At 40.4% G+C, this 17947-nt stretch overlaps 1 protein-coding gene across 1 annotated transcript in view; it reads left to right on the top strand.

Moving 5' to 3' along the window:
• Gsc (goosecoid homeobox) overlaps window positions 1–17947 on the top strand; it is a 67481-nt gene that overhangs the window by 11920 nt on the left and 37614 nt on the right. Inside the window, exon 2 of the mRNA XM_083137482.1 lies at window positions 9602–9843. Coding sequence (XP_082993608.1) covers window positions 9602–9843 — 242 coding nt within the window. The remainder of the gene's footprint in view (window positions 1–9601; window positions 9844–17947) is intronic.

Raw genomic sequence — 17947 nt, forward strand, 5'->3', positions numbered from 1 at the left:
GCTTTTTCTTGAAGGTATCTAAAATATAATAATTATGCATTTCAGTGCACACTGCATGAAACGTAATAATAAAAAAAGTTGTGCTGTATATTCACTCACATGATAGAGTAGAAAAGTCTTCTCAATGATATAAATAACAGCAATAATAATAATAAATTTTGGAATAAATTGTTTTATTTAAACGAAATTTTTATTATTATTACATAATATGTTGCTATTTCTATTATTCAAATTTCTGGCGACGCCCATGGGAACAATTATGCCCCTCCTCGATTTCTTTCCTGGCTACAGCCATGACCGTTCAAGCACCCACCTGAAGTGCTTCGTCGTTTGAGTTTGTCTCGGAGACCTAGAAAAGAAAAAACCGGGAATGAAAGTCTTAACAGCGGCGACAGAGGGGCAGAGTCCTGTGGGAGTCTGCTAAACCCACTAAGCTCGCGTTGATTTTAATGTCTGCTGTCAGGAGCTACGAGGCTTAAAGAATTGCCGTGGAACACCACAGATTGGGATTCTCTGCTGACACAGTTAAACAGAGAAGTGTCAGAAGTTGCTTTTAGTTCACCGAGGCGGGACCTTTCCACAGAGGGCTCTGTTTTCAATGCTCTGAGTTGCCCTTCATTTCATTGCTCAAAATTAAGTGTCGCAATTGTTGATAATAATTTTTGGTTCGGGCCAACGACATATCTAGAACTATATTTCGGGAGGGGTTCGAACCAAGTCTATCACAGTAATAATAATAATAGGTAAATTAATAAAAACACAAACGAAAGAAAGGAATAAGCACGCCCATGTCGTAAACCAAAAAAATAAAATTGCATGGGGCTTACAGTACCGCCGTCCTTATATTATATTCGTTTAGATTTATTATCTTTTTGTGCGAGCCATAGGCTATACGCACTATAGATAGTTTTGATTTTTCTACAATATTTTGTTACATTTAGTTTTCTTTTAAGCTGTCTCTTACTTTGTCCCCTATATACACATTCTTCCCATCCCTCGACAGTTCTTCTTCCTCACTCCACTTCTCTTTTCCTGCACTCTCGCCAAAAACGCATACATTTACTTTACACACACTTACACTATAAGGATGGCTCGACTGGAGCATGATCACTCATTTCGCTGCCTTCTCTAATAACTTTCCCCCCCTTCTCTTACTTCCCCCAGGTATTTCCCCACTTGCTGCCCCGCTTCCTTTATCTTTATTCTGTCGTCTACCACTTCTATCACCTCCCTCCCTGTTAAGTTTTTCATCCATTTGTCCCTCAGGTCACGTGTAGAAGGGCAGCAGTAGGAAATGCTCGTCCGTCTCCTCCCCATCGCACAAAGGAAATATCGTTTCCCCTGCTTCGTTTCTCTTTCTTAGTTGTTTCCATCCCCCTAATCTGAACCATGCCAGCGCGCCTCTTTCATTTTTTCTCACAACCTTGATATATTTCGCTTTCCCCCATTCTCTTACTCTTAGCTGTTCCCTGATTGAGGTCTTTGTTTGGCAGTCTGCTATTATCTCTTGTCTGTCTATGTCCAGTAACCTGTCTCTGATTTGATTTTCTGTTGAGATGCCCCCCCCCCCCCTTTCCTGCCTCTTCCCGTACCGAACCCATTCCGCTATTATATAAGATATTTTTCACTTCCAGACCCCAGCTGTAAACGTTTTCCTCCCTTGTCTGTATTTCCAGAAATTGTCCCCTCAGCGTAGTCCTTATATCCGACGCGGGGACCCTCTGTTGCCGCGTTTGCCTACGAAGGAACTCGCGCGGTCAAACAACCATTTAGGCCTACCGTTGTCCCTGTTTGGGCAACAAGCGGCAACTTACCAACGCCGTTACATGATCGATTTCTGTATCAAAGGATGCGTCTTGGTGAGGGCTGTGTGAAATATCGTTTTCGCCAGATGTGGTCGATATGGGATTTCTGAAATAAACGATTCAATTAAAATAATAATATAATATTTATTCAAATGTGTAAGTATTTATTATTGTATTGTTATTATTACATGAATAGTTAAAAAGACGGCATAACAACACGTAATCATTATCTAGCTTAGAAGTATACATACAGTGTCGCCGAACGAACAGGCCCTCTTTTACAGCGCAGAATGTTTATATTGGGAAAAAAACTGTTTCTCTGCTAGCAGCTTCGGGTGTGAGGGATTGTAATGTCTCCGGTTGTTGCCCAAACAGGGACAGCGGTAGCCGTAATTGGCTGTTTGACCTCAAGTTCCTTCGTAGGTAAACGCGGCAACACAGGGTCACTGCCATAAAGGCTGTCCCCGCAGCAGTTAAGATCGCCAAAATTTCTATAAAAACAACTGCCCTGTGAAGGAAATTTACGTTAAATAGATAAATAACTGAATATTTGTTCAATAACATAAAATAATGTTATAGTGGAACCACAAGCAAAGAAACCTGCGCAGACGTGCGACTCCTGTGCTCCGTACTCCCGCGAGGAGGAGATGGTTCGAGCGGAACGGAAGAAGGGAAAGTTGCGCGGGGACTTTTCGTCCAAGGTTTTTTCCTTCTGATCACTCCATAGATTCTGACGACGAAAAGTAAAGTCCCTGATTAATGTTTTTTATACATATTATTATTGCTGGTAGCGTGAATAAATAATTTTTGGTACTGCCATTCAAAGCCGTATGATTCCAATATAATCCTTGTTTTCTAATAAGTTCGGCGGAAATAAATACCCCTCGATTATGCACAGTGGGTGCCCAGGATTTTCGAAAGGACGGGGTTAGGTATACATTTTTGTAGTCAGCCCTCATTTTGCCATCTTTTCTTGCGTTTGATGTTCCCTTTTTTAGGAATACTGGGCCAAATGGGGGTTATAACCCCCACCAACCCCCCCTTGGGCACGCCACTGATTATGCATCACTAAACAAGGACATTTTCAGTATTTAATATTTGCAATTGGTAAGTTTTTCGGGGTGGAGGGGGTCCAGACCCCATTGGCACCCCCTAAGTAAATACGTCATTGCATGCTTGATGTATCAAGGGGTGGGTGGGTATTTTGTAGCTCCCGCTACACCCTCTTTCGAACGAAGTGTACGCCGCTGGATATAACCGAAGACGCGATAGTACAAACACATGCTCTTAGATAACAAAAAAAACCTTGCAGCATCCTCCCCTATTTTGCATTCCATATTTTGACACGCTTGGTATCACAGCAGGGAGCTCGTTGTATTTGTCGCTTTCCACGCAAACTTCGGAAGAAACTACCGAACCGAACAGAAAACGCTCTCCCATCCTGGAGTAAGAGGTTTACAACGCATTTCGTAAGGGCGGTTGACTCCCTAGGGGGAGGAGAAGGGGGCCACTGCTCCGGAAAAAAAAATCTCCCTGCCTTCTAGTTCTTCACGAGCCAATAACCACGACTCTCAAATCGCGGCGATTGAACCCAGACTGCAGCGCAATGCAACTGACAACGAGAACGAGGAACTCGTTTGCAACAATCGAGACGAAACCGAGCAATGGGAGTTGAATTTCTTTAATTATGCCCAATCACAAGACTTTTATTGTCTGCTGAAGATACTATCTGCATGTGATTTTCAAAATAAGTATCGGTTCCATTTTGGTTTCCGTAGAAAATTCCGTAAATACTCTTTCATTTGGTATCAGTAATTCCCCCTATAATAATTCCTAGAATTTAATCAACCCTCGCCTTAATGTGGTGATATGGAAGGGTGGGTTGGGTATATCCCTGGGTATATCCATATACATCCGAAGAGAAGTACAGACTCTTGCAGTTTCGCATTAAATAAACAATTCCTTTGAGAGAATAAACAACAACAATATCAAAAAGTAGCGTCCATAGTTGTAAACTACCTACTTACCAATTGAACACCACTCGACGCAGTTGAAATATTGCTGTAGAACTCACCCTGAAAAAAAAAAAAAAATAATACATGTAAGCACTGAAAACATTAGAAATATCGAAACGTTGCCAGAAAAAATTCTTACCATTTAAATAAACAATGCCACAAAATTGATTCGGAAACTGTTGGCGATTAGCCAAAAAGTTCGCGGACAAGTCACCAATCTACACTATATGTGTAGCAACATACATACATATACATATTCGTATTTTCGTTATTTAGCGTCGCTTTCCTGCCACTTTTGGCAATCGTGACGATGAAGATGATTAGATGGAACGGATGACAATGTGAGTATTTATTAACGTAAGTTGAAATTTTCACAATTTAAGTGCTTTATTGTTATGAATTGGTAATTTAAATATAATACAGAATCCCATACTTTTATTTTTATAGTTGACTTTTATAACTGACCTTTTTTAACATATCAGATTTCTCGATAGGCTATGGTAAGTAAAAAAGGTTCTCTGTTTATACAAATATGTGAAGAAGAATAATTATTTTTAAACACCTTAGTCTGTTCCACTTTCGCAAATTCTAAAGCCTTTTGACTTACAGAAGTTATGATTATGAAGGTGTTGTGGACAAGAAAAGAGAAGAAAATACAAGGGGAAAATGTTTGATCATAGAAACCAGCGATAATATTAAATTATTGGAGAAGGCATAGTGTGCGTATGCGACGCTTAATAAATTTTTTACTATTGTTTCCGGACTTTATCCGAATCCGACACCCGGCGTTGAATTACATGTAAGTAACGAGAAAAGAGCAAAGAGGTAGCGGTCTGTCAATCTACTGCAGTTGGGAATGACTCAAATGGCACTAACTTGTGCATAAACATGTCCGTTCGAGCTACACTGCCGGTACAGTTTAATATATTAATTCTTTGCTTAACAAGAATGTCATTTTCGGAAACTTATGACTTGCTACATTATCTAAAAGGTTAACGAAACATATTTTTATTATCGATTTATACGAGAAACCTTTAACTTCGATGAAAATAACATTTGAATAGCAGCGTGTTCCAATGTAAAGATATGCCAACGAAATGACGAACGAAAAACAACTATGCTGGCGCCGCCACCGGAAAAGTTTGGCAACGAACAGCCCCATTTCCTGGAAAAGCAGACTGCAGTGGGAACATTTACTTCAGGTCTTGGAAGAAAGCGCCGAGTAGATAAGTGCATCTAATCCATCGCTTCTTAGCACAGATACCTCACACTCGACAGGAAATTGTCAAAACCTTCTTTACCTGGAAATCGAAACAAAGAAGCGGTATCGCCTTTTGGTGCAAAGCGACGAAGATAAACCAGGACCACCCACTGCGTCATCAACTCGCCTCCCCCCCCCCTTGGATCTTGCAAATTCTGATTCGTGGGAACTTCACTTCACCCATATTTAGGTTACCCTTGTCATTGTGCCTTTCTTTCACAACTGCAGAAATAGTTTACGCAGACACAGGAATATCACGTTTCTGGCCAAATGCTTTGTACAAGCGGCGCCAGTCTTATTAATGCGCTAAGACCGAACCCCTACCAGCGAACACGAAAGTGGCAATGAAATGAGTTGAACAACCCCTGGGATCTCCAGAGATGCAGCCATCCCTTTCCACTTCTACCCATCGAGGTCAGTTGACCCGTCAGACGATTTCCCACAAGAGGGCTCAAGGGCAGATACAGTATTTTCAATGAGGGGCGTATGCGTCATGGCTTCTAAGATAGTTTCTCTATTTTCCTTTCACGTGTTCAGGAATGACATGACCCTTTGACACCCAAATGTAAACTTTCTTCCACGTAGTACACCCTGGACAGCATTTTGCAGACTAACGAGGCTTTGGCGTCTGGACTCACAGACAGTATAATCCTCTGTGTGGCTTGCCCTGCGTTGCTGCCCATGTGCATTTGTGAATTATTTGACATTAGCTATTTAGCGTCGCTTTTCTGCAACTTTTGACTGATCGCGACGACGAGGACGAGTAATGATATGACATTGTTCAAGGGACACTCACAAAGAATGCTCAGGTCGGGATTCGAACCCGGGACCTCTGTCGTTGTAGCGCACTGTGCCTACCACTCTGGTTACCTGCCTGCTGAAATCGGTGTCAGCTTCCAATGTTTCGAGCGCATACATTGCTCTCATCTTAATCAATTTAATTGAATCACCTTCCATCCTCATTTCGCGATTGGCCAAGTGATAGAAGAGCAAAGCAAAATAAAGCATTTCACTTAATCAAGTTTTTGGACTTTAGCCCCCCCCCCCCCTTTTACTGTTACCGATCCGAGATGGCCACCATCTTTATCTGGACAACGTGACATAAAATGATATCAACCAACAGTTTTACGAAACGTCTTTACACCTACGTCTTATGGAAAATAACAGGAAGTGTTAAGAGGGGTGTAAGGGATGCTCCTTCCACGTAGTGCACCCAATAGTCAACCTCACTTCCACGTAGTACACCCTGGGCTGCAGACTAACCACTAACGAGAGACTGGCCCTTTATAGCCTCAGCTTTTAACCAAGGTAAGGAAATTTTAGTTTTCAGACATGCTTTTATTTTTGTTATGATAAGGGGCTGGACCCGGTATAGTGTGACGGGTGCAAAATAGCCTCAGTGCTGACGCACACAAAAAAAAATAATTCAAATTCAAAATTCAAAGGAAGTGTTAAGACGATTTGACGAAAAACGGGACGCAAAATGTCCATTTTTTTCTGACAATGACTTACCGGCATAGAATTAGTTCAATAACACGCCTTCTCTACTATTACCATGAACCATGGTATAGTAACATTCAGCCATCCACATTTAACTACAGCACGATTTATATTAGAGGTATGCACGAGCATAAGAAATGACTAATTTGCCGACTTTTGGCAAAATATCAATGAATGACTTCTAAAGCACTGCTTGGTTTGAGTTAGTGCATATCACATTATGTAAGTTATTTACACGTATTTATTTATTTAGTTTTCAAACATAAGTAATTACGACGAAACAGCTTTTATATTATAATGTGCATATTATACGTGGTACATCAATTGCATTAAAGTTTTAAAAAGTATTAACGTTAAGTCCCAACTGCGATATGACGTCACCTAAAAATCTTCTTTGAATATCCTGTATAATAATGTTCGTTCATCACACTTATTCTTTCACAAGTGCATCGTTCAGTCGACATAAGGTGCAGCTTGAAGTTTTTGCTCCCTTTCTCTTCGTGAAGGTACAATCCAAAGAAGCAGGGGTAGAAAATAAAGCTTATCTGCATTTCCTAAATCTGCTCCACGAATTGAACCCTTCAAGCTTTTTTCCTGTCTTTCTTCCAAAGTTCCGTTCCCCCTGCTTCAACGAGTGAAGATCCTGTCTTGTCATGTCCGATTCCACAAATCCCTCACAGATTACAGCAAGTTGGCTTCATTCGCGAGTGCCTGCGTAACCTTCCACAGGCTACTAAGAGCATTAGAGGCTCGAAATTCTTCGCGTTCACAGAATACTCGCTACCCTACTTTCGTAAGCGATTTGTTTCTTTCGACTTATTTCTGTCGCTGTGTTCGTAGCGCCGGATGCAGATTTGACGTAGCGTTTTCCCTATTTTTTTCTTTTTAAAGAAGAAAATATAAGTTCTTTTACGTTCTTTTTCCTCTCCCTGTGGAAGTAGACTCAAAGCATGCACGCAGAGTTGCCAACTTATGAATATCGGCCATAACAGTGTTCTGTTTTAAGAGAGCTTCTGAGGAAGATACACTCAAAGAAAGTAGGCAAATTTTCCTTACCATTTTCAATAAGTTTGGCACTGAGGCACGTAGCCAGCGGGGCTCGGGGGCTGAATCCCTCCCCTCCGAAATCCTACCAATATTAACTTTAAATAATGTATAGTGGTAATTAATTTTACTTCCTTATTAGGATTAAACATCGTGTATAAGTTGTAATTTACTGAGAAATTCATCTTCAAGGCTTCTACCCCCAATTTTTTCGCCTTTCGATGTCGGTCGCTGATAAGTGATGAGCCCGCCCGAAAGAAAATCCTGGTTATGGACCTGCACACAGTGATGAAAATGGATTGAAATAAAAATGGCAGTACAGGCCAACACCAGCTTCGAATCAACAGAAATCCATTCCTTAAAACAACACATGATGAAGAATAAAGAATAATGAAAAAAGCGATGGACAATTTGCTTACTATTATCTTTGCCGTTGATTCTACATAGGGTTGGTAGAGTGAGATATATTATTATTACTGGCTGTCTAAAAATGGGGGGGAGGGAACACTTGATTTTACCTCACCTTGCTGAACTTTCCGGGTGAGTGGGAGCCCTGTATTAGCATGCAACGTTAAATGGACTCCCTTCAGAATGTTTGACCCATTTGCAATTTTTTTTAGCAAAGGGGACCATAGTGTGATTGCATTCTATACTGGGATGACTTTTAATGTTTTGGACCATTGCTTTCCTTAGTTTCCAGTCTGCTTCTCTCATCCATCAATTAGGTTTAGCCGTATTGGTTAGAGCAATGGATTTGTAGTAAAAATCACAGGACTGTCGTAGGTTCGATTCCCAGTTCGATTCTCTCACCTGAAGACGAGAGAAGAGGTTTTCTCTAGAAATGTAGTATTAGAATAAGTATAGTTTATAGCATTAGACAATGGGTAATGTCTAGGGAGCGGAAGTTAATGAAATGTCATCTTTTTTCTGACATCTCGAACACAATGCCCATTAAATATACACAAGATTACACTTCGTCTAGAACGCAAAAAATAATAATTTTAAAGTGCATTTTTTTGCCAATTTTCAGGTTTTAGGTCATTTTCCCCGATTTTCGGCATTTTCCCGTCATTTTTCGCAATATCTGGTGTATTGTATCGTCATATTTTGTCACTTCTTTCATCTTGGTAATATTCTTGAGTCTTTTCAACAAGGTGAACATAGGCCTATATATATATATATATATATATATATATATATCGCAGGATTTATTTTTCTTTACAGTGCCACAGAAACACACCACACTACATCGCCAGGCAAAGATGCGGTAAATTAATGCATTTTACACCAATTCATTCAGTGTGTACGACTTTTTCATAACATTGTTTTAAAATTATTCGGTTGTTTACATTGGAAATCCTCGTTGCATATTTTAATTGAATGTGCATTCATGGACGTCCGCAGGATTTTTTCCAGGGAGGGGCAAGGAAGGTATTTTTTCCAGGGGGGGAACATGTCATATTTTCCCCAATAATAGTGTTCATCCCTCAAAAAACATTGCTTAAATTTGAATTTATCATGTTCGTACAATAATGAACACACATTATTGTGGCTGAAATTAAATTATATGTGTGAAATATGTAATTTTTGGTTCACTTTCGTTTTCCAGGGGGGGGGGGCACGGCCCCCCCTTGCCCCCCTTTCCGGACGCCCATGTGTGCATTGGTGCCTTTTTTTTTAAAAGCAAGATTGCATTTTGTTTAATTTCCTTTTCATTTCAATTTTTAACCTGAAACTAACAAATTTAAAGGTCATTTTTTTGCATTTTTTTCCGTCATTTTTTCCCATTTTTTAGGACATTCTATAGGTCATATTCCATATATTTTTTAGGTCATCAACTTCCGCTCCCTAGTAATGTCCAATTAACAGTGCTAATGCAGAACTATTGTCACTAACGTTCAGAGACCAACCCTGCATTAGCACAGCAAAATAAAAATGTCGACAAAAGTTTCAACGGCGTGTTTGTTTCGTTGCAGCTATGGCGTATCCGAACTTCTATCCGAGCTACATGAGTCACGCGGCGGCCGCAGCCGCTGCAGCGAGCGCTCCGCCACTGCAGGTGCCCCCGCCCCCCAAGCGCAAGCGACGCCACCGCACCATCTTCACGGAGGAGCAGTTGGAGCAGCTGGAGGCCACCTTCGACAAGACGCACTACCCAGACGTCGTCCTGAGGGAGCAGCTGGCGCTCAAAGTGGACCTCAAGGAGGAGAGGGTGGAGGTAGGTGCTCTGCTTTCATTAATTCTTGACTACTTGCATTTTTTATTTCTTTGTAATGACGGTTGTTGAAGGTTCAGAGACCCTTAAATCCTACTGGGCTCGCACATTTTAAATTCGGTCCAAGTTGCGTATTGTTTCATTGAAAAAAAAAGGTTCCTGGACCGTATTTAAAAAAAATATTCATTGAAATTTCCAGTACAGCAGAAGCCATTTTAAACCAGATAGAAACAACGGCAAATTTCTCGTATCGGACAAACAGCTGAAATTTGCTACTTCATTTAATTTGAATATTCGTACTTACGTATTCTGCATTGAGAAACATTGCTGAAGGTGGCATTTCGCTTATTTCACGGAAATAAACTCTATTTGCGACATATCGAGTAAGTTTTCTTCGTTTCTTTTTGCCTTCGGTAACACGCAGTATGGCGGTCACAGTTTCACTACCGTACTCGGCATGCAGTGTTTCCACCCCACTGCACCCAAAAATACCGACGTAGCCCCACAAACCATTGACGAATAACCCCACGAACCATTCATACATAGTTCCACGAACCATTTCCGGTAAGGTTAGGTTAGGTAGGGTCACGTATAGGTTACAATTGTTAAAAATTGGTTTCGAAAAAATATGCGTAGCCCCACACACCATTCTTGCATAGCCCCACGCACCATTGACACATAGCCACACAAACCATTTGAGGAAACGTACCTTCTTCAGTTACAAAAACACGTGTTTGGAAACACTGACCGGGATTACGTCATCACACACAGGCTACATCCACCTGGAAGTAAATGGATGGAAGAGCTTTCGTGCATCAGTCACACATTTATATCGAAAAATAGATGATTTACTGGCAAAATTCAATGAACGATGCGAGAAAACACTTCCCCGAACTTCCACAAGTATAAAGAAACTGCATTCAGTAAGTAATTTCTCCTGTAAATTTGAAGAAATCCGTTTGTCCGATACGAGAATACCGAAACAACAGTAGAACAGCAGTCTAAGGTTGAAAAACACAAAAAATAGTATGCAATAAACAAGCCACAACAGTACCAAGGAAAACAGATCAGTTTCACAAAAGCATTACTTATGTACAATTTTTTCTATGTTGGTGATAAATGATAAATATGAACTAAATATATCTCCTTAGTTTGAGATGATGTTGAACTGATTCGGTAGCCTATGGAATAATGATCCGGAAAAAATGTTCCTGGACCGAATTGAAATACTGTACAGATAAAAGGACCTTTACAACCCTGTTAGTAATGCCTGAATCACATGAGGCTATTTCCTGGTGAACTTGGACTAATTGCGTAGGACTTACTCACGGACATTTTTACGTCATCGCAAGTCTTGCCAAACGTCAGGATCAATCTTTCAACCGGGGCGGGGGGGGGGGGGGGATAATTCCTACATTGATAATGATGATAACAGTGTTCGTACATGACGTGTGAAGTAGAGATGGCCAAATTGATTTTTTTTTCTACGGAGTATATGATAGTAAAATAAGGAAGACAAAACTTTCTTAATAAATTCTACCCGAAAAAATGGAAACATATTGTTAAATCTCTCTCTCCGAAATTCGGATTGCCTCTGAAATCCGGGTAGTAAAATTTCCGAATCCAGATTTTACATTTTCGGGAATCCTGATATTTTGGCCATGCCTGGTGTGAAAGTAAGATATGTTAGGAAAAAGGTTCTGTCTGAGTATGTATGTCTGTCACATCCAGAACAAAAATCTTGATCAGTCTTGTTATTTGAAAGCATAGTAAACACAAAACAACAGGATGTAGCTTACTTCGTGTTTTGTAAAGCAAGATTTTTTTCCCCGAAATCGATATTTGAACTGTAGGATCGAAAAAAATTGAAAGGAGAAATACAATGGATCCAGAACTGCTTTTTTCCCCAGTTCTTTCTAGCACTAACCGTGCGGGCATTTATGCTTTTGCTTACTTGTATGTTTTCTCTATGCACCATTACTTTCATGTATTCTGTGTAAGTTGCGTTGCGGTGCTCTTCAATATGCATTTTTCTCTTAAAACAAGAACGTTGAATGCTTTACAGTGCTGGACATTCTGAGAAGTTTAATCTTGATGACGTCTGCCGTGTTTGTAAACAAGGGGGTTGAAAAAAGGCCTCTTATGACCAGACCTTCAATAGCGGGGGAAAAGCGGTCGAAGGACCTTAGATTCGCAGATCTGCTACGTAGACCTCGGCCGCCTGACACCACTGCACTCAACAGGAAAAAGTCAGGAGTTTATCAATATTTCGGAAATTCAAGAACATTATTTGGGCGGGTGTAAGGGTAAATTTAGAGTCAAAATGATCGTAAATGGACCCATGTGGTAGAGGGGCGTTGAGGAAATATGGTGGGGGTGTTGATAAATCACTGCATACAGTTATGGGACAATGCATCTCTCCAGAAAATGATTGCTGCGACAATCGTGGAATGTCTCTCGGTGCAGGTATGAGTCTCATCCCCCTCTTTCACAAGACCTCCAGCTCTCCTCTCAAAGCGATCTGACCTTTTCTGATCACTGCCGTACGACACGCAATAAGGTGAGTAAAGAAATAACGTTTAGTTAATGCAGAAATAACGTAAGAAAATCGGCTACTTTTTATTTTTAAAGAAACACGTCAGCAATTTACTAGGTTAATCACATCTGTCGTGTACAAATCTCACCGCTTTGGATAAATGTCTAAATATTGATGAACACGAATGTACATCATCTCTGTTATTCTTTCATCAGCAGCTAAGAAAATCAACCAACACTCGGGAACCAAAGAAGAAAATAACTTTTCTTTGCCAAACTCGCAGACCAAACTTTAGAATCTACCAGAGAAAGCCAGTTGCAATTAGAACACAGGCTAGTCGTCAAAAACTGTGTATAGCAGCTATTTCCAGCCATGTAGCCAGTTGTAAGCCCGACTAGAGCATTCCTACTAGAACTTAGTTTTTGCTCGTACAGGCAGATTTCATTTCATTTTCTTACTTGTAGTGGCGGAGTTGAGGCATAGTCCTCTCCTTTTCTACTTAACCCTAGCTTACACGTGCCAATGCCGTACGAAAACTTACTTACCCCGGGTCGGCGTGGGGGAGGGGGGATACAGGCACACACCTTTTTCCACCACTAAAATTCAAGAAATTGCACGATTATTACACACATATTACACGTTCATTAACCCTCAAAAGAAACATATTATTTTTCATCAATGTTTATATAGGTGCAGAATTAAAAAAAAAAATACAATCATTATGAACAAATTCAAAAGTAAGGCAGAATCATTGGGAACACCCTATGGAAAAATGTAATTTATTCTCAATTTTTTTATAAAAATGTTAACGGTTGAAAAATCGAAAAACAAGAGGTGGTGGGCTTGACAGCGCCCCCCCTCCCCCTCAGGTAAGCTGGGGTTAAGATCATTAAATTTGCATTAAAACAGCTGTCATACCAAAGAAATAGATTTTCAAATTGATGATTTACTGAGAACCAAATAGGTTGTTAGGTCCACCTGATGCGTATTATTATTAGTAGTAGTGCTAGACACTGTCAACGCAAAGCTTTCTAACGACATTCTGTTTCTTCTTAGTTTCACACAATTCTTCGGAAATAAATCAACTTCATATACCTATTATAAAGGGTTTTCCAATAAGGGCGGGTCGATGTTGAAATGGAATAAAACAAGCTGTGTGTGAGGTATGAACGAAATTCTTTTTTTATTTGAAAGGCCCATGTATGCCATTATGTATGGAATATAACATCGTTCAAATGTCCGCCGTGGCTTCTCACGGTGGCACTTATCCGAGTGGTCCAATTTTCAATGACACTGCCGCATAGATCCGGCTGAATTTGAGCGATGGCCTGGGTGATGTTGACTTTAAGGGCATCGGTCGATTGCGGCTTATTGGCATAGACCTGGGACTTCAGGAAACCCCACAAGAAAAGGTCTAGCGGGGTCAAATCGCACGATCTTGGTGGCCAATTCACGTCACCTCTGCGAGAGATAACCATACCTTCAAATCGTTCATGCAGAATGTCCATCGTGGCGTCCGCTGTGTGGCACGTAGCGCCGTCCTGCTGGAACCACATGTCGTCTACCTCCACATCGTTCAATTTGGGCCAAAAGAAATCGGTTATCATCGTTCTGTAGCGCTCGCCGTTGACGGTGATGGCCTCACCAACGTGGTTTTCAAAAAAGTACGGACCAATGATGCCGCCGGCCCAAAATCCGCACCAAACAGTAACTATTTGTGGATGCAATGCCACCTGGTGAACCTCGTGTGGGTTGGCGTCGTCCCATATACGGCAATTTTTCTTATTAACATAGCCATTCATCCAAAAATGCGCCTCGTCGCTAAAGATGATTTTTCGGCCAAAATTGGGGTCCTCTTCCAAACGCTCCGAAGCCCAGTCAGCGAACAAACGGCGTTGTCTATGGTCATTAACTTTGAGCTCCTGGGTCAGTTGGATCTTGTACGGGTGTAGGCCTAAGTCCCGACGCAAAATTCGCCAAGTTGAAGTCTGCGAAACGCCGAGTTCTTGTGCACGGCGAGGAATTGACTGCCTCGGGTTCTCCTGCACATTTTCACAGACCGCGGCGATGTTCTCAGCCGATCTGGCGTTCGTTTGACGTACGGGTGTTGGCTGATTGTTTACCGAACCGGTCATCTCGAATTTGGCCACCAAACGTTGGAGAGTCGACTTTAAAGGGCCACCGCGTCTGCTGTAAAATGGGCGCAACACGCGCAACGTTTGCACTAACGAACACTCATTTTGATAATAAAGTTTTATCATTTGGACGCGCTGCTCAATCGTGTAACTTGCCATGGTGATTTGGCATCAGTGCCTGAAAAGGAAACAACAGATTATACAGACGCCACCAAAACAACATGGCCGCCACAGGCTGCCAACATCGACCCGACAAGTGTTTTGTTTATTTCATTGAGGACTTTGCAAATCTTTTGGGGGGCTCCTGACCCTCTGAAAAATCGCTTCTAAATTTATCCTTATTGCTGGGCTTCAATTTGACCGAAGTCGGTCGAAGAGTTTCAAGATGGCGAACTTTTCAAACCTTTGAAAATACAAATAGCGAAGTTGATGCGCAGTAGAAATTTTCTTTTTGTATGTTTAAGTTATCCACAAATATATTTTATTGGTATGCAAAGCAAATATCGGATTTAGCACTGGATGCTATTCCATCCGGTAGTTTATTTCTGAATTTCAGGTGATCGGAGAATATCTCAGCATGGGCGTCGCCAAACATGTTATCTGGGAGGTTGGGGCAGACCCTTGATAAATCTTGAATAAACAATAATAATTATTATAAACTAATAAAAATAAAACAAATTTATTCCAAATTATTATTATTAGGTTCAGAGGCTCTTCTACATGATCCACCAGAGTGACACATTAATTTTTACATTTCGTACAGTTATATACTGAAATATATAATTATTCTATTTCGTTATTAACTGTAAACACTTCCTTCAATGAATAGCTTTTAAAGCTAGGGGGAGGGGCTCTGAGATCAAAATAACATTTTTGGAACTTTGAAATCAATCGAACCATTTATTCTTAGTGCGTCCATTTCCTTGTGAGGCCGAGAGATCGGGAAAAGTGTGGCGGGCGGATATGCCGACCTGGGAATCGTATGGAGGTTTCGAATGTGTAACACTGTATCAAGATTACGTTGCAGACTAAACCGTTAAAAGTCAATGGTTTTCGTGAGCATTGTTTGCAATCTGAAAGCTCCGAGCTTGAGTTGTTCTTTCCCTCGCGACTACAGGTGCCCTGGACAGAGATGCGAATGGGGTGAGGAACAGACCTTGAACCAAGAGCGTGTTAATTTCGTACTGTGTGAAAGAGTATGGTTTTTGGTTACTTGCCGGGCAGAACTTGGAAGAATTACGGAAGAAGAAGTTTTACGTGTGAATCAAAATTTCATCAAACGATGCCAGGAATGTGTGAATGTAGGTGGATATCAGTTTGAACAACTCTTATAACACAGGTTAGTGCTCGTTTTGCAATATTAATATAAATATCTGCATGCTAAAGATATGTACATAAAAATAAGCGGGACGTTACTGGTCGAAAATGTCGGCATCTCCGCTAGCGCCGCCCGCCACACTTCTCCCGATCTCTCGGCTTCGCAAGGAAATGGACGCACGGTAATTTTGTTTGAATACAAACTGAACTTTATCTCTGTTTTTAACTATTTCTGTGAAATTAACTTGCTCTCTGCTCTTTTTAACTTGTCAAATTCCAGTCGGAGGTTGACGGACAGGTTCGACCCCCTTCCCTCCCCTCCCCTCCCCTCCCCTCAACGTCCATGGATGGGAGAAAAATAGGGAACATTTTATTTTGACATTTCCTCGCATAGGAGAAAGCAAACAGTTCTTACATCACATTACAACAATTTAGGAAACAGATATCTGCTATTGTCACTACATATTTGGGGGGGGGGGGGAACTACGATCTTGTCAGATTCCAACTCGCAACTGCTGGCAACACTGAAACAATTCGAGAACTGCCTCTGAAGGCGAGATCCATTTTTTCCTCTTCTTTTAATTTGCATCACAGGTTTCATTAAATTTGTAGCCTGTGATATTGCACCTGCAAAATCTCATAATACAATCATAGGCAATTATGTGCTACCAGCATATTCAATTTAAATGTTAAAAAAAAACCTTGTGTAGCCTCGGGGATCTGCGTTCACTGTTAAAACACGTAATTAACATTTTTTTTGCTCTCCAAGCATGGATTTTCTTCTCATATTAAATAGAACGAAGCCACTTTTAATCCATCCACCATCTTTCGAATACCAGGATAGGTTATTGAGTTTTAAAACTTTATTCAATAGAATCAATAATGAAGTACATTTCTAATACAACGGATATATTAATGCAGATATTGATAAAATTCGAAAATTATTCGATATACCTGTTCAAGTAATTGGGATTGTTTTAGATGTTAACGGTTCTCTTAGCATTTATGCTAGAGTACTAGAAGTGCTATATAAATGCTTCCATAGGTATCGTAAGCTACTATCCGTGTTTCGAAGTTACTCTCTGAGGTTAAAGTAACGGAACTGACTGTTATTTTTGTGCTTGTTTCGGCTGTAATGAACCAAATTATAGTTTTCTAGAGAAAATAAAAGTACAATTCTAATCTTCAAATATATTCACATTCGCTACTAGCAAATGTCTGTATCACATAATTTTTCAAATACAAGGGTTTATCTTGAATTTTCTTGCCTCTATACTTCCATATTTAAACATGAGGTTTATTATAATGTAATGAAAGTTTATTTTAGCATTAGATGGCCATCATGAAAAAAGGAACACACGTTTAAAGCTTATAAATGTAACACTTTCCACTATAGTTACAGAATATCTAGAAGTAACAAATCTAAAGTAACTATAAAAGTATTATTTTACTTCGCTTTTCTGCCAGTTTTGGCTAATCGCGAAGATGTGGATGAGTGATGATATGATGAAATTGAGGAAAGGACACTCACGAAGAACATCCGTGCCCAGGGCGGAATTCGAACCCGGGACCTCTGGCGTCGTATAGCGAAAATAACAGTTACTTTCTGAGCAAAGTAACTATCACTCGGTTACGTTTTGAAAGTAACCCTCTGGAGACGTTTACTTTATACCGCATTACAATTTGTAACTCTGCAGAAAAATATTATAAATACATTAAATATTCCTTACATGTATAAACAGAATAAAAAGTAGAGAATAAAAATCAAAGTTGGAGAAGCGAAAACAATTAATAACTGTTTTCTTCCAAAAGTAACGTGTTATCATGGATTTACACAAAAAAGCTCCAGGTTACTTTACTTTGAAAGTAATTTCTTAATCCTGCTCATCAGTGGCGGATCCATAAATGACATTTGGGAGTGTTTAGCAGAGTCCGACCCGAGGGAAATAATAAAACTTGGGAATGAGTACCTCGGGGAGCCTCGGAAAGCATTGCACCCCTATAAAATTAACATTATTGTCTGTATTGTTTTATTTTACTTCGCTTTTCTGCCAGTTTTGGCTAATCGCGAAGATGAGGATGAGTGATGATATGATGAAATTGAGGAAAGGACACTCAC

This window comes from Lepisma saccharinum, chromosome 16 (assembly GCF_977018435.1).
Source record: "Lepisma saccharinum chromosome 16, izLepSacc3.1, whole genome shotgun sequence".
Lineage (NCBI taxonomy): Eukaryota > Metazoa > Arthropoda > Insecta > Zygentoma > Lepismatidae > Lepisma > Lepisma saccharinum.